Source organism: Alosa alosa, chromosome 8 (assembly GCF_017589495.1).
Source record: "Alosa alosa isolate M-15738 ecotype Scorff River chromosome 8, AALO_Geno_1.1, whole genome shotgun sequence".
Classification (NCBI taxonomy): Eukaryota; Metazoa; Chordata; class Actinopteri; order Clupeiformes; family Clupeidae; genus Alosa; species Alosa alosa.
Genome location: NC_063196.1, coordinates 25626217 through 25643814, shown reverse-complemented (window position 1 = coordinate 25643814; position 17598 = coordinate 25626217). Strand labels below are relative to the sequence as shown.

General features: G+C 43.7%; 2 protein-coding genes across 5 annotated transcripts in view; one reads left to right on the top strand and one right to left on the bottom strand.

The window, feature by feature from the left end:
- Nucleotides 1–16896, top strand: part of aven (apoptosis, caspase activation inhibitor) — a 27870-nt gene extending 10974 nt beyond the window's left edge. Inside the window, exons 3-6 of the mRNA XM_048250179.1 lie at nt 14729–14799; nt 15108–15203; nt 15439–15757; nt 15858–16896. Of these exons, the coding sequence (XP_048106136.1) occupies nt 14729–14799; nt 15108–15203; nt 15439–15757; nt 15858–15994 (623 nt within the window). The 3' untranslated portion in view covers nt 15995–16896. The remainder of the gene's footprint in view (nt 1–14728; nt 14800–15107; nt 15204–15438; nt 15758–15857) is intronic.
- Nucleotides 16437–17598, bottom strand: part of ryr3 (ryanodine receptor 3) — a 111287-nt gene continuing 110125 nt past the window's right edge. For all 4 annotated transcript variants that reach the window (XM_048250173.1, XM_048250175.1, XM_048250174.1 and 1 more), the window contains one exon: nt 16437–17598. In XM_048250173.1, coding sequence (XP_048106130.1) covers nt 17503–17598 — 96 coding nt within the window. In that variant the 3' untranslated portion in view covers nt 16437–17502.

Genomic DNA, 17598 nt, shown 5'->3' with positions numbered 1-17598 from the left:
TTTTAATGAATGAGACAGTATGACAGACTTCCCGCAGTACCTTATTTGGATTTCAGTGTATTTTGATGGATTGCCATATTATTGTGTTACTGTAGGCTTGCCGTTTCCTGACAAGCGAGAACGTGAAGTAATGGGATTCGGTTTTTGGAGTCTCCTTGAAGGTTCTGTGTGTCTCATTGTGGACTCGTCAGCTTCTCCTCTCTTCTTTCTTCCATATCAGAGTCTTGCGTGCAGGTGTGTTGGGCTAAATGAGTGGCCTTCCTTCTCGCCGAGAGGAGAGCACAGTTTGTACAGACACACTATCAGACCACCCAGAGCAGCCTCCCCCACTCTCCCTGAATGAGTGGCACACACAGGCGCTTACACACACGCCACACACACACACACACAGACAACACATACGCACTCACACATATGCAGACAACACATGTACACGTTTACACACACACACACACACACACACACACAGACAACACATACGCACTCACACATATGCAGACAACACATGTACACGTTTACACACACACGCACACACACAATGAGTACAAGGTTGTCAAGCGGGGCCTCTGGGAAGTAGCTCTGGTCCAGCTGCTTTTAACGAGTCCTTCAGACTGCCTCTAACATTGACAGGAAATGGTTTATGTAATACCACGCGGCCGTTGTTCCCATGGATTTTCCAGGCTTCAAATTGTATTGAGCGTAATGGGGATGTAATGGAGGATATGAGCCGCGTTATGCATCCCCGAGGACGCTTAATGAGACACATGAATATATGGTGACGGCCTTTTGCCACGCGCGCCTTCATCATATTCAAAGCCCAAACACACACACACACAGACACACACACTCAACACACACACACAGACACACAAAACACACACACACACACACACAACACACACACACACACACACACACACACACACACACACTCAACACACACACACTCAACACACACACACACAACACACACACACAAAAAACACACACACACACACACACACACAGACACACAGACTCAACACACACACACAAAACACACACACACACACACACACAACACACACACACACACACACCGCCACTCCGGTCACCTCACCCTACCCCCACAGAGGACGGACGGTCTGTCTGTCGCACGGGGAAGTTCAGCTGCTGTCCTGTTCTTTTGTCCTTCAGTCCTCTGTGCATTCCCTCCAAGCGCAAGATGTGTCTTTGGAGGGGTGTCTGGCTTTGGTACGTGTTTCTCCATGTGAGGTCGGCGGGCAGTGATTGATCGTAGGTGACAGCGCACCTGTGGGAGACTCTTACACCCCCCATGTCTCCTTTCGCTCTGAGCCATGGCCTCGATTCTTGTAGCTGTCAACAGCTGGGCCTTCCATCATCGTTGTCAGAGTCCTTTAATGCTGTCGGCCCCTCTGGTATGCCTCCGCTGCAACCTTATCACCTCATCTGGTATCATCAGATCAAGTCCCCCTGGTCACACCTAGTGCCCGACATCACTCTTCCTCTCCCTTCCCCACCACTTGGCCAGTGTTATCCCCTACCTCGATTTAAGCCAATTAATGGAAACAATTGTGCTAAATCTCTCCTCTGTTCCAAATCGCTTTTTTTGTTTCATGAAGTTGTTGTAATGCTTGATCGTGACTGATGAGCATAATGCGGAATGCCTGCATGCCTGATTTTTTTTTTTTTTTTTTTTTTTTTTTTTTTTTTTTTTTTTTTTTTTAAAGGGGGAAAAAGTGTGAGCTTCACTTTTGTTGCATAAGCTCTTGTAACTCAGTTGTGATGAGAAATGTTTATGCCAAGTGAGGGTGAGGGAGATGACTTTTTAGAGTTGTTTAGTCCCCCCCTCCCCTTTTTTTTGATGTCGTTGTAATCATATTCTGGATGCATGCACATAATCCACCCACGCTGTTGTCTGAAAAGCTCAGGAGCCCCAGCGAAAGAACGCCTGGATCCCTGGTCCATCCGCCTCCAGTCACACACACACACACACACACACACACACACACACACACACACACACACATGCACCTGTTTTAAATATGGGACTGGCGTTCTCTAACAGTTTGTGCTCACTGTGATCACATTGACTTTCTGCAGGCTTTATGGCGTCTTTATCATTATTTTTAGTCTCTATCAGTCCCCCAGCACCTGTGTTTCTTGTGCCATCTGCTTGGCTTTTTGCCAGCTTTGCTCATCTGAAGAATTAACATGAATCCACCTGAAGCCTTCTATAGTTATCACAGTGAGGTACACCTCCTTGCTTAATTGGACACAGTGCTGTGATATGTCAGCCTGAGCAAGTTGTGTATGTGTCCAAGCAGGCCTTTCTCACAGCAACCTTTCAGCCTTTCAGAGAAAAATGACTCACTGTGAATATATGTGGTGAACAGATGAACACCCCAGCAGAGGCGCTAGATAGAAATATATCAATAGATATATAAGGAATATCAATGAATAAAGTGTAGCCGCACACTCTTAAATCCTTTTGACAATTTATTTGTGACCGATGTTTTTGCAATAGCCTTCATCAGCCTGAGTTAGGAGTGTGCGCCTAGTCTTTCTTCATATAAAATTACTCTCCCTAAAAAATGTAGTGCTAGGAAACCCTCTCTGCTCCTGTTGAGCATTCACATGCCTTACTGACCGGGTGTTTAACTGCAATTATGGACATACAAGGACAAACACCCCCTTTACATACTCACATCAAAATGTGTGAAGGAAACTGTAGTAGGCGTTGTATGAATGACTGTAGACTTTTAATGGCTGATGTGGGCTATGTTGTGGTTTGTGTCCTTGGAGGCAGCATCCTCTATTCATTAAGGGAGGAGTGAAGCAGACCCTCAAAGAAAAACGCTGTTGCCATTTTATTTTATTCCAAGCAAGCAATTATCCCTTGTCCCCAATGTCCCATTTATTTTTGCGATATAGCTTTCTATGTTTATTATTATTATTATTATTATTATTATTATTATTATTATTATTATTATTATTATTATTATTCTCAAGGGTTTAGCCCTCAACACTGAAACTGTGTACCTCAAGCTGGAAGTGGCTCATTGTGAGAGTGATCTGATCCCTGAGAGGTTGTGTCAGGCCCTGTGAGAATTTGAGGTGCCTTTTGAGATCCTTGCTGAGGGTTATTTTCTCGTGGCTGGAATGGATTTTTGTGGGTTTTGTGGTCACGAGGAATTGTAGATTTCATGCTGTGCTTGATGTGACTGATGATGGTCTGGTTTTGAATATATGCTATGCAACAGTTATTTTGCAGTGTAATTTTGCAAATTGGTGTTTGAAAAAAAAAAAGAGAGAGAGAAAGCATGTAAGCATTGACGCATGTCCACATAAAAACACGAAGGTGAAAGATAGCAAACATGGCCTCACCCTGTACTGCCCCTCTGCACCCATTTGCTCCAGCTTGCTCTGACATGGTTGCTTGTTCCAGTCACTGGAACCGTGGATATGAGTCTTGGCCTCTTTTAATTGGCTCTGCCGAAGATGGAACCTTCGCGGCCAAATAATTGGACAATCTTATAAGCACCGATCACATTTATTAAGGTATCATTTCGGCGGCCCTGTCGACCTGCCTCTTTCATTAGACCCTGAACATACCCCGTAAGGTGTATTGATTTTCTTTTTTTTGGGAGGGGGCGGGGGGGCTGTGAGCTTTGAGTAGATTTATTCTGTTTGTCGTGGAAAAGCAGAGTCTTTTGTGTTCCACAAGGCTGCTTCTCTTCTCCAGGTGTAGCAATCCCACAGTGAGTGTTTGTTATGCCTCTGCTATGACGAGCAGTCAATTGCATGCATGTTGTAAGTCCACAGACTGGAGCCGAGAGATGGAGGGAAGGCTCTCAAGAGAGGAGCATGGCGAGGTGTTGTCATATCCTCCTAGTCATGATGTGATTGATTAATAACTGATGCTTTTTTTCCCCTAAGCATCAAAATTTGGGGAAGATAGAAACCTATCAGTTTGAAGACCGGGTATTTCTGTGTCAGATCAGACAGATTCCAGGAAAATGGTTGCTGGACCATTTCAGATTTTGCTCAAAAGATTGCCTATATAATGTTTGGGTCCCAAAGCTAAGACTAATATTTTTGTTCAATTCCAATATTTTTTTTATTTTTTTTGCCCTCGATTTTTTTAGTTATTACATTCTCTAAAATGCATTACCTTTTGAAAGCCATGTTTAGGCAGTAAAATCTTAAAAAGTAGGATTCTTAACCTGACCAAACTCTAAAAGATTGAAGACAAAGACATGCTCTCAGTGTGACTTGACTATTAAAAGTTTTTGCTGCATGCCCATTGATTTGATTTAAGGTGCTAGATTTCATAACAAAGTGCAAAAAGAGTCATATTCAGGGCATTATAAAGTCGGATTTATAGACCCTTTCAACAATAAAAACAAAAACAATGCTTGAACGTTCTATTTGGTTCCCAATCTACTTCCTCTGCATTAAGATAACATATGGAATGTTAAAAAGGAAGTCTTGTGGGGCCTATATGATGCTGATAATGGAACTCTCTTGAAAGGGTCTATACTCATGTGGCATCAATTAGTATTTTGTCTGCAAATGCAATACTTTACACCATTAATGTCGTGCCAGTGTTTGAGATCTCCACAACATATGAACATGAAGATATTAAGGATAAGGCAAGGTGTGATTGCTTTTGTTAGTCTTTTTCATAGGATTAAAATGGTATGTGGGGTAGCTAGTAGGGTGTAAATCTATGTGAGAATAGCTCAGTGACTGCATTTACATGCCATGAGACGTATCCTAATTTTGATCATATTCAGGACATGGTGTTTACATGATAGAAACTTGGTTATTAGTATCCCTGTATACATGGTGACTACAGTATCCTGGACCGGTTGCCAACAATTTACAATTAGCATAACCGGATTTCTCAAAACTAGGTGAAGGGCTTATCCGGGATTCTGAAATCAGAATATGATATTTACATGTGCAAACACAGAAGCAGGATACTTCAAAATCCTGATCATAACAGGGATTACTGAAGTGCATGTAAACACAGTCAATATGTGATCATTTAGTGCACAAAGTGCCAGTGTTGTGTATTCACACACATATTTCATTGTAATACCTTTAATATTTATCTATGTTTTTCTTAAAATCTAGGGCCCTATTAAAATCAATGAGCATGCCATACAAACTTGGTTCAGTCATACTGAGAACATGTTTGTCTTCCATCCTCCAAAGGTTGGGATGGCTGTGAATAAAACTTGACAAGATATTAATGCCTAAACAACATAGCTTCCCAGATAATGTGTTTTTCAGGCTGTAAAACTGAAATAAGGGCAAAAAATTATGAAGACAAAGGATTTGACATTTTTACAGGCCTTGGTTTTGGGATCCATTCATGATATAGGAAAGGTTTGAACAAAATCTGAGAAGGTGCAGCAACAATTTTTTTGTACTTTATGTCAATGAAAATATCTACATTTTCTTGAATTAGGCCTAATCAAATTTGCTTGGAATGTTCAAATGTTCTCATTCAACTTTGCAAATTCTATGGTTGTTTGTCATTATGAGTTGTTGCCTCTCCAAATTCTCTTCAGTTTATGAATTTAAATGGCCTTTTGTTTAAACAGTTATTGATGGGTCAGATAAAAGAGAAGAGCCATTTTCCTGGAATGAATTCATTGCCAAGTGTGGTTTTAATGAGCAAGCCACTGTCATCGGCCAACTCTAGCCATTCTTTGAATCCCAGTCATTCTTTAAACCTCGCTATGTGGCCTGTTCACATTTAAACCAACAATGAAGCTTTTGCAATCAAAGTTTTTTTTTTTTTTAAATGTCTAATCAAACTACAGTGACAGGATGGGGGTCACCTGAAACGTTTGTATAGCACTTATTTTTTACCACTTTGAGTGCAAACTGTTTTGTTGCTTTTAAGAATTGCTTTCTGTTTGGAGCCTATGCACCACCACTAGGATTATAGCCAATCTCAAAGGCGCTGATTCATTCTTGCATAACTCTGTCCACATTAAGACCATAATTCTCTTCCTTAGGACCAACGGTACTTTCGATGTACACATACATGTCAAAACTGGCCAAATGGTACTGTCAGAAAAACAAAAACAACCCTATTATGTTGTCAGAAACAAATGTGGGTGTAGTGTCTCATGCTGTTGGATAATGGAAAAACAAAACCCCGCCCTTCTTGATCAATGGCCCATTCAAGTCACCCATTGGTTGGCCAGATGCCCATTGGTTTGCCGCTGTTGACTCGGGTGTTGTTACGTTAAGGCCACTGACCCCGTCATTAATGAGTGCCTCAGCTGGACCCCATGCAGGGCAATGGGACGGCCGTTGTTCCCGGCAGTGTTGTTGCCGTGCCGGCGTGCGCAGCTGGAGCTGGCATCAGCCTTGTTTACCGCTGATTAGCCTCTTAGCCACCTTGTGGCCACGGGGCCACCGGGCCTCACAAACACAACGGCCCCACGGCAAAAAAAAAAAAAAAAAAAAAGCTGTTAAGTGTTTGTCTAAATCTGGATGCTTCCCACTGGACTGTCCACTGCGACGTCAGGTGTGTCAGTAGACACACTCACCCTTCTCCAACCCCCCAACACACACACACACACACACACACACACACACACACACACACACACACACACACACACTCCTCGCACATGCATCCCTGCGGCTGTGCTGGCTGCTTGTCTTTTCCCATCCGGTGTATGCTTGTTTGAGCAGCGGGTGCTGTGCTTTTGGCGTCAAAGGGGCCTTTATCAGTTCACTGTGCCCAGTCTGCCAGGGCCGGTTTGAGCCGCAGTGATTAGTTTTGCGTCGATTATTTGCTTGACCCCATGGCAACGTGGAGGGCAAACGTTTCCTGTGCTCATCATTCTGCCATTCAGTGATTTGTACTGTTAAGGAGAACTCTCTCTCTCTCTCTCTCTCTCTCTCTCTCTCTCTCTCTCTCTCTCTCTCTCTCTCTCTCTCTCTCTCTCTCTCTCTCTCTCTCTCTGTCTGTCTGTCTGTCTGTCTGTCTGTCTGTCTGTCTGTCTGTCTTTTTTAACTATGAACTGAGGGAATAAGCTCAGAGGTACCTGAGCTCTTTGACTCTCCTCAGCATAACCCCATGCCCCCACCAACGCACCCCCTCCACCAAACACAAGCATACACACACACACACACACACACGCACGCACACACACACACACACACACACACCACCACCACCAGCCCTGAATACCACTTTCACTTGCATCCGCTGGGGATCGGCATTATCCAACGTAATGGCTAAATTAGGCTATTGTTAAACACTGCATAGGAGGATTTTCATCATCCATTGTTAGATATATATTTTCGGAAAAGTGAGATAAGGTATCATTATATAATCCATGCAATTATTTTTCAATTATAAGTCATTCCGAGTCGACTTCTTTTTTTTGTTCTTTGTAATACCACATTCGGCATTGTGCTCTAAGAATCCATGAGAGCGGCTTCCTTTGATCACACACATCATAGAGGCCAGCTTGGCAGAATACCACCGAATGGGAGGGTGATGTTTGGGAAATGCACCACTTTTGCATTGCACAGGGTTGCTCTGTGACACCACCAGAGCTTTTGGTGAATAATTCTTTGGCTGAGCATTGTAATTAAAGAAATAAAATGTTGCGTGGGGAAAAATGAGAATCAATAAGCCTGTTATTATGCAGGACAGTACAGTACAGTTGATGGTTAAACTTCACTCACAATTTTCTAATGCTGTTTAATCATTCCATCACAGGCAGGGATGTAGTGGTAAAATAAGAGGTGGGTAAACTATAAATTCTGTGATCACGGTAAAGTGGACTGTACATATTGTGAATATGGATAATACAGTGTAATTTTTTAATGTTAAAAGTTGCAATTAGTGAATAAACTCTCGTCTGGTGTAGCCAGTTCCATTGATTATAGTGGAAACTAATTGTGGCAGAAGGTGCAACGCAAACAGAGTTCCATACCGGAGTTACGTATAGAATGGATTTACTTACCTGGCGTAGCCTGCCTGTCAGGCACTATGCAAAGCTCACCAATCAGAAGTGGCACAGTCAAGGAGGAAGACATGAATATAAAAATGATAAATGTGACCAGATTAACTGTGCACGATTAATTGTAGCCTTTGGGATTGGATAATTGCATTGGTTCATATTGCGATTGCGATACTGTGCAGCCCTTGTTGAAAAGCAAGGTTTCTGCGTCTTTATATGTGTGTGCTGTCTATGGACTGCTAAAGGATTAACCAACCAAGTCAAGATAGGGAGGTGGAGGCTGCTGTCCATCTGCCTGCGTGTGTGTCCACTCACATAGCAAGGTAAGGGGTCACTGTATCTGGGTCCCCCTAGAAGTTGAAGGAGGATTTTTTTTTTCACATTCTATACTGACCAGTTATAGGGACAAAGGTCTGCAGTTGCCGCACTGTTTTTGTTGGTTTTTGTGATTGCGTCAAAGGTGTTTGTCTGTTTAGACTAATGAGCCACCATCAACTCTGCTTCCGAAAACAAAAACAAACGCTCACACTTTCAACATTTTTTTTTTTACTGAATGCCCCGATTTCATTGGTTGCTTTGAAAGAATAGCTGTCTGATGTTGCCGTGCATCACTGACCACAGACTTTAATTGCAATTAGTGTGAAATGATTTATTGAATACGTGGTTAGTTCCACAGCTGATTCCTGTTAATTGGCTGCGTTACATACCACACTAACGGTCCCAACTCGTTTATCTATCCAAAAATAAGTCTTCCAAAAATACAGAGGATAAAGGGAGTAACAAGAGGTGTGTGTGTGTGTGTGTGTGTGTGTGTGTGTGTGTGTGTGTGTGTGTGTGTGTGTGTGTGTGTGTGTGTGTGTGTGTGTGTGTGTGTGTGTGTTAAACCCAAGCAAAACCAAACAGAAACTCAGTTGGCACCTTACTCACCCCACTGGGAGATGTCGCTTACCTTTTCTCACCGTAGAACCGTCTGGTGTGTGGCAGGAAGAGTCTGTCTTTGCCTTCTTTAAGATGTTGCTCAGGATTTGTTGGTTTAATCTTCCTTTTAAAATGTTCTATTGTCCTTGAAAGAGTTGTGTGTTTCCTGGGTATTCCTGTCTCAAGTGTGCTGAGAAGACGGAAATGGCATGATCCCCGGTGTGGATAAACTAGATAGATGCCGAGCGGGTAGCCTATCTATCTGTCTAAACAAATAAAACATGTCATACATAAATACATAAATGTCTCACACTCCATGGAGCCAGACTAGGTCATCCCACCTCTAGGCTGATCAGGACTGGGTATATGCTCCCAGGTGTGTGCATACAGTATACTGTAGATGTATGTAACAGCTGGTATAGCTGGCATTGAGTCTGCACCCAAGATACTGCTTCCGAATAGATTTCATAGTTTGCCACCTTTCACGTGACATCAAGGAAACAGTGGGAGCAGTATCTGGTGTTTTTTAATTGACTTTTGTTCTTTTCAGCACCTAGAGTTTATTTGTTTGGTTGTGTGTCTTTGTTAGCTTTTACATTTGTGCTAAGGACATGGCATTGAAACAATGTGGAGGTTTTGAGACCAATTTGTTAAAAGGACTACTACTGGTGCTCCTTGTTGGTGCCCCCCCCAATCCCAATCCTCCCCCACCTTTCTTATGCAACCCCCATAAATGCAAATAGGCTGACACCAGACATAATTTCACTGCATTTCTTACATCCAGTAACTATATGCATGTGACAATCAACTTCCTTGTATCCTTGTACTTCCTGATTTTGTGTTTAAAAAGTGTCCGCTTGAGCTGCCTCTATGGTAGAGGAGCAGCACAGTTCACACAAAGCCTCTTTGCTAAAAGGGTGGGGAGGAGGTAACAAACATCTCGTGGATACAGTAATCATGAAATGACGATATAACACTTAGCCTATCCAAACAACCCTGTATGGGACCCAGGTGGGTTAAAATAAGCAAATATGGAATGGCCTCTGTATGTTTATTTAGTTTGGTTCAGTCCAGTTCAATGGTAGTCCTTTATATAGTGTCATTTTCCCAAGGAGCTTTACAGAACCAAAAGCTTGAAACCCTCAAAACAAGCACATAAGCGACGGTGGTGAGGAAGAACTACCTATCCACGTCTTTAAATCATTGCTGCCGTCTTGACCTGTACCTGGAGACATTGAGTCTCAATGGGGACCTTCCTGGCAAAATAAAGGTTAAATAAAAATAAATATTCCTGAGTCAACAATGGCATCGCCATGACACCTCAGTATTCAGAGATCCGATTTTCTATTTCCGGCCGTAGCTGCGTTGTATTGATTTTAATGTGGTGGTAGACAGTGCATGATGCATCCTAACCCATGTAAAAGCAAACTCATATTTGTCTGTCAATCATATATTATATAGAATATCAATATTGAGTGCAGAATTGTCAACATTTCGAAAGACGTATAAGTTGAAGCATCTAGTTAGCCTGCTGAGACTGCACTAAGTTATAATGTAAACAGAATGAACCAAAGATGAAAAGTGGAAGTAGGGTTTCATGAATAAGGTGGATTAGCAGGAAGAATCCTTGAGCTGCCTGCACTACTGTTCTACTGACTGGTCCTATGCATTTTAGTTGTACTACTTGGTGTTATGTAAGGGATAACGACTGCCGAGGTGAACTGTTATAAGGATGAGAGTGAGAGAGGCAAAGAACTCCCCAATGCGCACCCGGAGTATTTCCTCTCTCCGGGTGATTGAATGATTGATATATATATATATATATGTATATATATATATACTCTTCTGAAGTGTACATCCATTCATGCCTAGAGGAAACTCCAGGGTGCTTAGTGGCTAACGACGAGAGAGTGCGAGATAAACGCCGCGAGCGATTAAGAGAAAACAGATAGGACTACATTTTACAGCTGAAGCATTCCCCTGGCTCAGAAACTGTGAGATTGCAGCGTCTCTCGAAGAGTGCCGTATAGTATTGAAGTGGCCGAACGCGCTCAGCTCACCTGGCACCACTTTCGGAGAGAGGCCTCCCAAAGGCCTCCTCACATGCCGGATGCCCACAGTCCTTGCTCTCGGCATGAGGGCCTGTGGGCTTAGAGTGCCAACCCAAACCCGAGGGGTGGGGGGGTGGGTCACATCTGTCGCCGCAAAACTCATGCCAGGGCTGCAAGCACCACCCGGTCAGCCCTGTTATATGGGGCTGCGGTACCCCCACCTTTCTTTCTCTACCCAACCTGCCCCTGTAAAAACATCCCACCCCAAGGACCGTCCACTTACAGCACGGACATACCAGGCTTGTGTCTCTTTTTGGTTGCCTCCCAGAGCTCCAGGGAAGCATCCCAGTCACTTGAGGCTCTTCTACTGATGTTTGCTTTTGATTGATATTCACACAAATTGGGGTGGATTAACACACACACACACGGCCGAAGCCTGAAACGCGACCAAAGACGGACTGCCGACTCTTCTGAGGCTGATGCGTCGTAAAACTGTGCCAATCGCCATTAATATCTGATTCCCATTAACAATACAAATATGCCGAGATGCCTCGCGGGCCAAATATGGTTATCGCTCGGCTCGGGAAGCGCTTAGACCATACATGGCCAACTCCCTGAAAATGTTTAACAGCAGTTTTTGCAGCTCATTATTCCACATCATGGTACAATGGGATTGTTGCAGAAAGATACACAAACACTGGTAGCTGAAAACCTATCCCATGGTTTGTCATTTTGGGGGAGGGGGGGCTAGGGGGGAGGCACTGTCAGCTTTTAATAGACCACCAGTGATTACAGACTAAACAGTCCAGCAGTCCAGATAGAATATGTTTTAGCGTGCGCATGAAGGACCATCCATAAGAAGGCAAATAGAGCTTCTTCAAACACAGTGTTTTCATAGAGTCCTGAGCTCTTTGGTAGCTCTGTTGCCTTAAACAACAATTCCCTCTTGAAAAAACAATTAAAAAAATGAAAAAAACAATTCCCTCTTGTTATTCCAGGTACACTGTTGTGCTATGACTGTGACCATGAAAATAACTCTAAAGGCACAAGGTTGAGGGACAAATCATGGTCTGACAGCAGCAGCGTGTCGTGTAATTTTCACTCCTTGCCTAACAGTTAGGTAATTTGTTAATTCTGATACAAAGGACTCAGTGGTTGCTGTATTTAAATATGAAGTCATCATTGAGTTTTTGAACAGTACATGTAATTGAGAAAAGTTTACTCATTCTAAGGGAATGATACTTGTTTGGTGGATATTTGTTGTTGCATTACACTGCATCACGACCTCTAAATCTACTTAAACTCATAGTAACTGACTTATGTTCCAGAATATTCAGCTATACAGTAGGTGAGGCTGAGATGCCTCTGTTCTGTGTGTAGTAGATGGGATGGGAGCCATGCTCCAGGCTCTGTGATGTGACCTGTGCTCTGAGCTTCAGCTCTGCAGCGCTGACAGCGCCAGAGCTTATCGTCATGGCAGCTGTTGCCGTGGCACTGTCATGGACAGTAAAAGAAACATTCTAAAACTGCCAGGAGGGCATCTTCCATTCCACCGTTGCCAGTCACTGATCGGAATGACACGGTCGCCCGGGTGATGACGCACTACTCCCAGATGGTCAGCAGTGCTGACCTGGCAAGAGAGATGAGTTCCTGTGTGTGTGAACAAGGAGGAGTAGATGAAGCTCTCTCCTGACATCTTCTGTGTTAAGGCTCTCTGTCTGTCTGCAAATACACACACTCAAAGGAAAGCCACCACCCTTTGCTCTGATGCTAAGAGATGAGCATTACCTAAGAGGTGGCCACTATAAAATGAAAACGCAGAAGTCAAATAGAGGTTATATCAGAGCATGTGCATGAGATGTTTTTCACAACCAACTCTCACACAAGAAGGCGGTCAACCGTTTGCGACATAATTTTTTTCCTCCACCAAATTCAACTTTGCAAACCCCCTCCCAACAGACCGCCTAATTGTATTAATAATTCAGTCCGTTTGATAACTCGCGTTGGCAGATGGAAAGTCATTGTCCCACCACTTCAGCATTTAGTAATTGCAATCGTGGCATGCCGTTATGTCTGCATAAATCATCCCTTAGCCTGTCCCCCCCAACCCCTTAGTTTCTCCCTGAATGCAAACACATCCAAGCTGACAGAAGCTGTGCTTGAGCTCCGCTGTGCCACTTGACCCTCCGCTCTCGCTCAGCGGAGCAATCAGCGGCTTAACCAGCTGCATTTGGCAAGGGTGGCACGGCTGAATGAGGGGGGTATGTGACCGCAGGCCGAGCGCAGGAGGAGGGGAGGCGGGCGGAGGGTGCAGCTCTGCGACACACTGTGCTGCGTCGAGGCGGCCATCCGGTCTTTTTCTGCCCTTGGACAGCTGTTCCTGACAGACAAGCCGCTTCTTTCTTTCTCCTGCCCTCAATGCCTGCTGCCGCTGCACGCATACGGCTGGCTCTGAAGTGCAAATGACATTCGGAACGGAGAACCGGGATTTGGGGTGTCAGGGATGGAATCTTTCGTGCCGCCAGCAGCCTCACCTCAACCTAGACCTCACATGGAAGGCAGTTTTCTTTAAAAGTAGAGCCTTTTTTTAAACATTCCTTACTCAAACTGTTACGAATTCTGTTCAAGTTGTAAGTAAGAGTGCAAAGTTTAATCGGAGCGCAGGAGAGAGAGAGAGAGCGAGGGAGAGAGAGAGATTCAGACAGAGAGGGAGACTAAATTGACATGCTGCTGCCGCCGAAGAGAGTGGAGGCTACAGAGATGTGGTCTGGCTGCCAAGCCTTAGGCCATCATATGGCCTTATTGGTTTATGCAAAAGGCCCAAAAATATGGGACAGATGTTAAAAATTAGCCTGCACATGTTTTCTCCTCCAAACATTCTGCTCTTATGACGTGGCTTATCTGATCTGTGCACAAACATTAATGAAGTCCCAAATAAGCGGTTGTCTCCTGAAGCTGTCAATGGTGACTTGTTTTTTTTTTCTTTCCTGATAGAGCTTTGCCATTAGATGGCTCATTTAAAATGATTTTGAAAGGCTGTAAAGTGGTGCTTGTAACCCTGAGGGAATATTTCACTTCAACATTCCATCCATAATTGATCTCGTTTAAGGTCCCAGCAGTATTCTCGCTGTAGATACTGCTTTTCAATGACGGCGGCTTAATCAATACGTATGGAGGCGAGCATTCATACTCGTTTAAATCGTAGGTGATCATTATCTTGGGCTGATTCTCAATATGTACTCCCATCACTGTGTAAGAAAGATAATCTTGCCTCCTAACACATCGATTGGCTATCAGAAAGATTTCATTTGAGTAGAGATAGTTCATGCAGGAAGAACTGAACCTCCTCTCCAAAAGTACCCTCCTTGGTCTCATTATTTTGCTTTTTGTGGAGTATTATGATCGGGGCCACAGTGAAAATATGCGTGTGCATGTACCACATGCGAGCTGTGCTTTTTGGAGAAGGCAGTAATAGTGGATTATTGTCATGTACCTCACGTATTGAATAGAAAGAGAACAGCACACGGTGGGTCTGTACCTCCTCACAGAGTCCCAAAATCTAAAATCACTTCAGCTGATGTTAAATTGCAGGATGTTTTGTGTTCGATAACAATTTGTTTCTTCCATTTCATTTTTTGCTTGGTAATGGAGGGTCATACTCATGTGGAAAGTGGAGCATTCTTCTATCAGTTGTTTCCCCTGATGTTGCTGTAATATTGAAAGAAAATTTGAGCTTTGAGTCTTTTTTCACAGGGGACTCGTTCTCACAGTTCCGATTCTCTGAGGAGAAAGACTGGGAGGTGGACTCACTGGCTGCTCATCAGGTTGGAGATTTTATTGTAACATTTTATTTACTAAAAAAGTACATAATTTATTATTGGTAATAGATAAATACTACCTTTGCTACTGCTACTAGTAGTAATAATAATGGTTGCAGTTGTTATTATCCTATCGGTTGAACATTCTCCTATACCGTATGTACATGTTTTTCTTTTCCCTACACAATGAATCTGAACCTAGAATCTGTTCAGTGTACTGTGTGTGTGTGTGTGTGTGTGTACAGGTGTGTTTGTGCACAACAGGTTGCTGCCTCTTCTCATACCTGCCTCTCTCTCTCTCCCTCTCTCTCCAGATGGCGGGTGTGTTTGTGGACCTGGCGCTGCTGGCCCAGTCTCTGCAGGAGCTGCCCCTCCACCAGCGGCTCAGTCTGGAGTCCGAGCTGGTCCAGGTAACGTCAGCACAGCGGTGCCTTCCCTCACACCTGATAAGCTGCTCTGATAGCGGCCTGCTTAAACAAAGATGTTTCCTCACGGTCTGTACGGCTGCATTGTGCTCAAACTGAACTGAGGGCTTTGGCGTGACGTCAATATATTTTTCCCCTCTCTCTCTCTCTCGCTCTCTCTCTCGCTCCCTCTCTCTCTCTCTTTCTCTCTCTCTCTCTCTCTCTCTCCCTTTTTTCCCAGGCGGCCACACCGGCAGAACTGCCTGCTGTAACCATGGTGAGCAAACCAGACACCAACAAGCTAGGTGGAGTGGGTTTTAAGGCCACTACTCCTGTGCCCAAAAGCCTGGTGTCCGGCACAGGCATGTCCAGCCCGGCGAAGAAGACACCGGTCAGCACCGAGGCCCAGATCTCCTCCAGTAAACTGGAGGCTCGTACGGAGGAGGCAGATGAAGAGCTGGACCTACTCCTGGGCTTGCAGAAACCTGTAACTGAGCTCTCTCTCTCAGAGTCGCAACCCAACAATACTGCAGAAGAGGCTACTCCAGTCGGGGACCAAAGTGAGTATGAAAGTGTTTTAAAGAAGCACATTTCAGAGATCAGTGATCTTCAGTGCAGACTGTAATCTTTAATTGTTTGTATTTTTTTTTTTTTTCGCAGAAGCAGCTAAAAAGAAGGAAACCGTGGAGGTCGTGGACAGGCTGAAAGAAGAGGAAACCGCACCCCAACTAGTGGCTGGGAAACAGGAAGTGAGTGAGGAGGACCTGGAGGACTGGCTGGACAGCATGATCTCCTGACCCCAGAGAACTTCCGCACAGAACTTTCCACTTGGTCTTCCGACAGACACAATGGTTAGAATCTGATGCAGAACCGGAGGTGCAGCAAAGGAACCCACTCGCCTATACAGCGCAGACCATTCCGCCAAAAGACCCGCGCTTAACCAATCAGCTTCGCTTCTGTCAAAGTATTCTGTTTAACACCAGGGTTTACTGACAGGGCTAAAACAAGCAGAGCTACTGACATTGTTGTTTCCTGCAAAGGTCTTAGACTTAACATGTAAGACACTAAGCAGGTGCAAGGATGTGCCTAGAGTAGTGACTCTTGTATGGATGCGCGTCCTTGTTCTCTTTGTGAGGCATAGCTCAGACCAACAGGTGCGGTGGTGCCCTTGGGTGACTTTGGGGCTTTATGTCTGTGGATGGGATTGATGTGCTCAGAGACATGACTGACAGCTGGGAATTATTGCATCGGTTGCTTTATTCTTTCCCCCCCTCCCCAAAAAAGAAATGGCGATCACCAAAGCTACTACATACATACAAATGGCCATACAATAGCAGTTTACTTTTTTTTTTTTGTTATTCAATAAACTCATAGTTTGTTCTAATTTTTTTTTCTTAGCAGTGAATTTATCTGAATGCTGTAATCGGGATCATGTGCAGGTGGCTGTGAAGCCCCTTGCAGTAGCCGCGAACAAATCCAAACTGATAAACACTTATTGCTATGGTAACTTCTGTATTCTAGAACAAACTCCAACTAAAGCCACAAAACTAACCTAGATGTAACGATGACTCACTACTTCAGGTCTATAGCACTAAACATTGAGGAGGGACAAAGTGTTAATTTCTTAGTTTTTTTGCATAGTTTCTCTTTCTAAGGCACTTTGACACTTGATAATACATTAAAATGGGCTCAAGTCGTGTCCCCTTGAAGGACTGTGTATTTGTTGCAGCACACAGACCTCATTTCAAAGGTATTGTACATTTTCTTTAACGGTCATATTTTTCTATACTTCAGTGTATCGTTTCTCTCATTGAAGCACTCTGTAAAATCCCTTAGTGGTACGTCTTGTGCATATTTTTCATCAAACATTCACTCAGCACACTATAACCCGCACCTAAGACGTCAATTTTACATTTCAAGACAAATTGTGCAACAGGTTTGGGCTTAGCAGATGGGAAGGCAACTTTTATCAGTTCCATGAAGACAACTAAGTCTTTTGGTAGTTTGGAGTTTTGGCATGGTTTGTCTCATTCTTCTTCTTCTTATTATTATTATTTTTTCCTTCTTCATAGCAAATGCGTCCTCTTAGGAAAGTCTGTCATGTAATTTTTAGTCTTCATTGAGTCAGTGAAGGTGAAAAGCAATGGTGGTTCTTTTTTTTTTTTTTTTTTTTTTTTTTTAAGTGAATACTTTCTTGGACTCAACAGCCTGGAGGTAAAATCTAGTTTTGAGGTTCTTGTTTGTGTTTTGAGTTTGAGTTTTAAGTCTCAGTCAGATTATGGCTAGGGACTCGACTCGGTCCCCTTTAGCCTAGCTGGTCCTCATATTGCTTGCGGAAGCAGTCTCCAGCAGGGAAGAAGTCCCAGCACCTCTCCTGATACATCTTCCACACAAACGACTC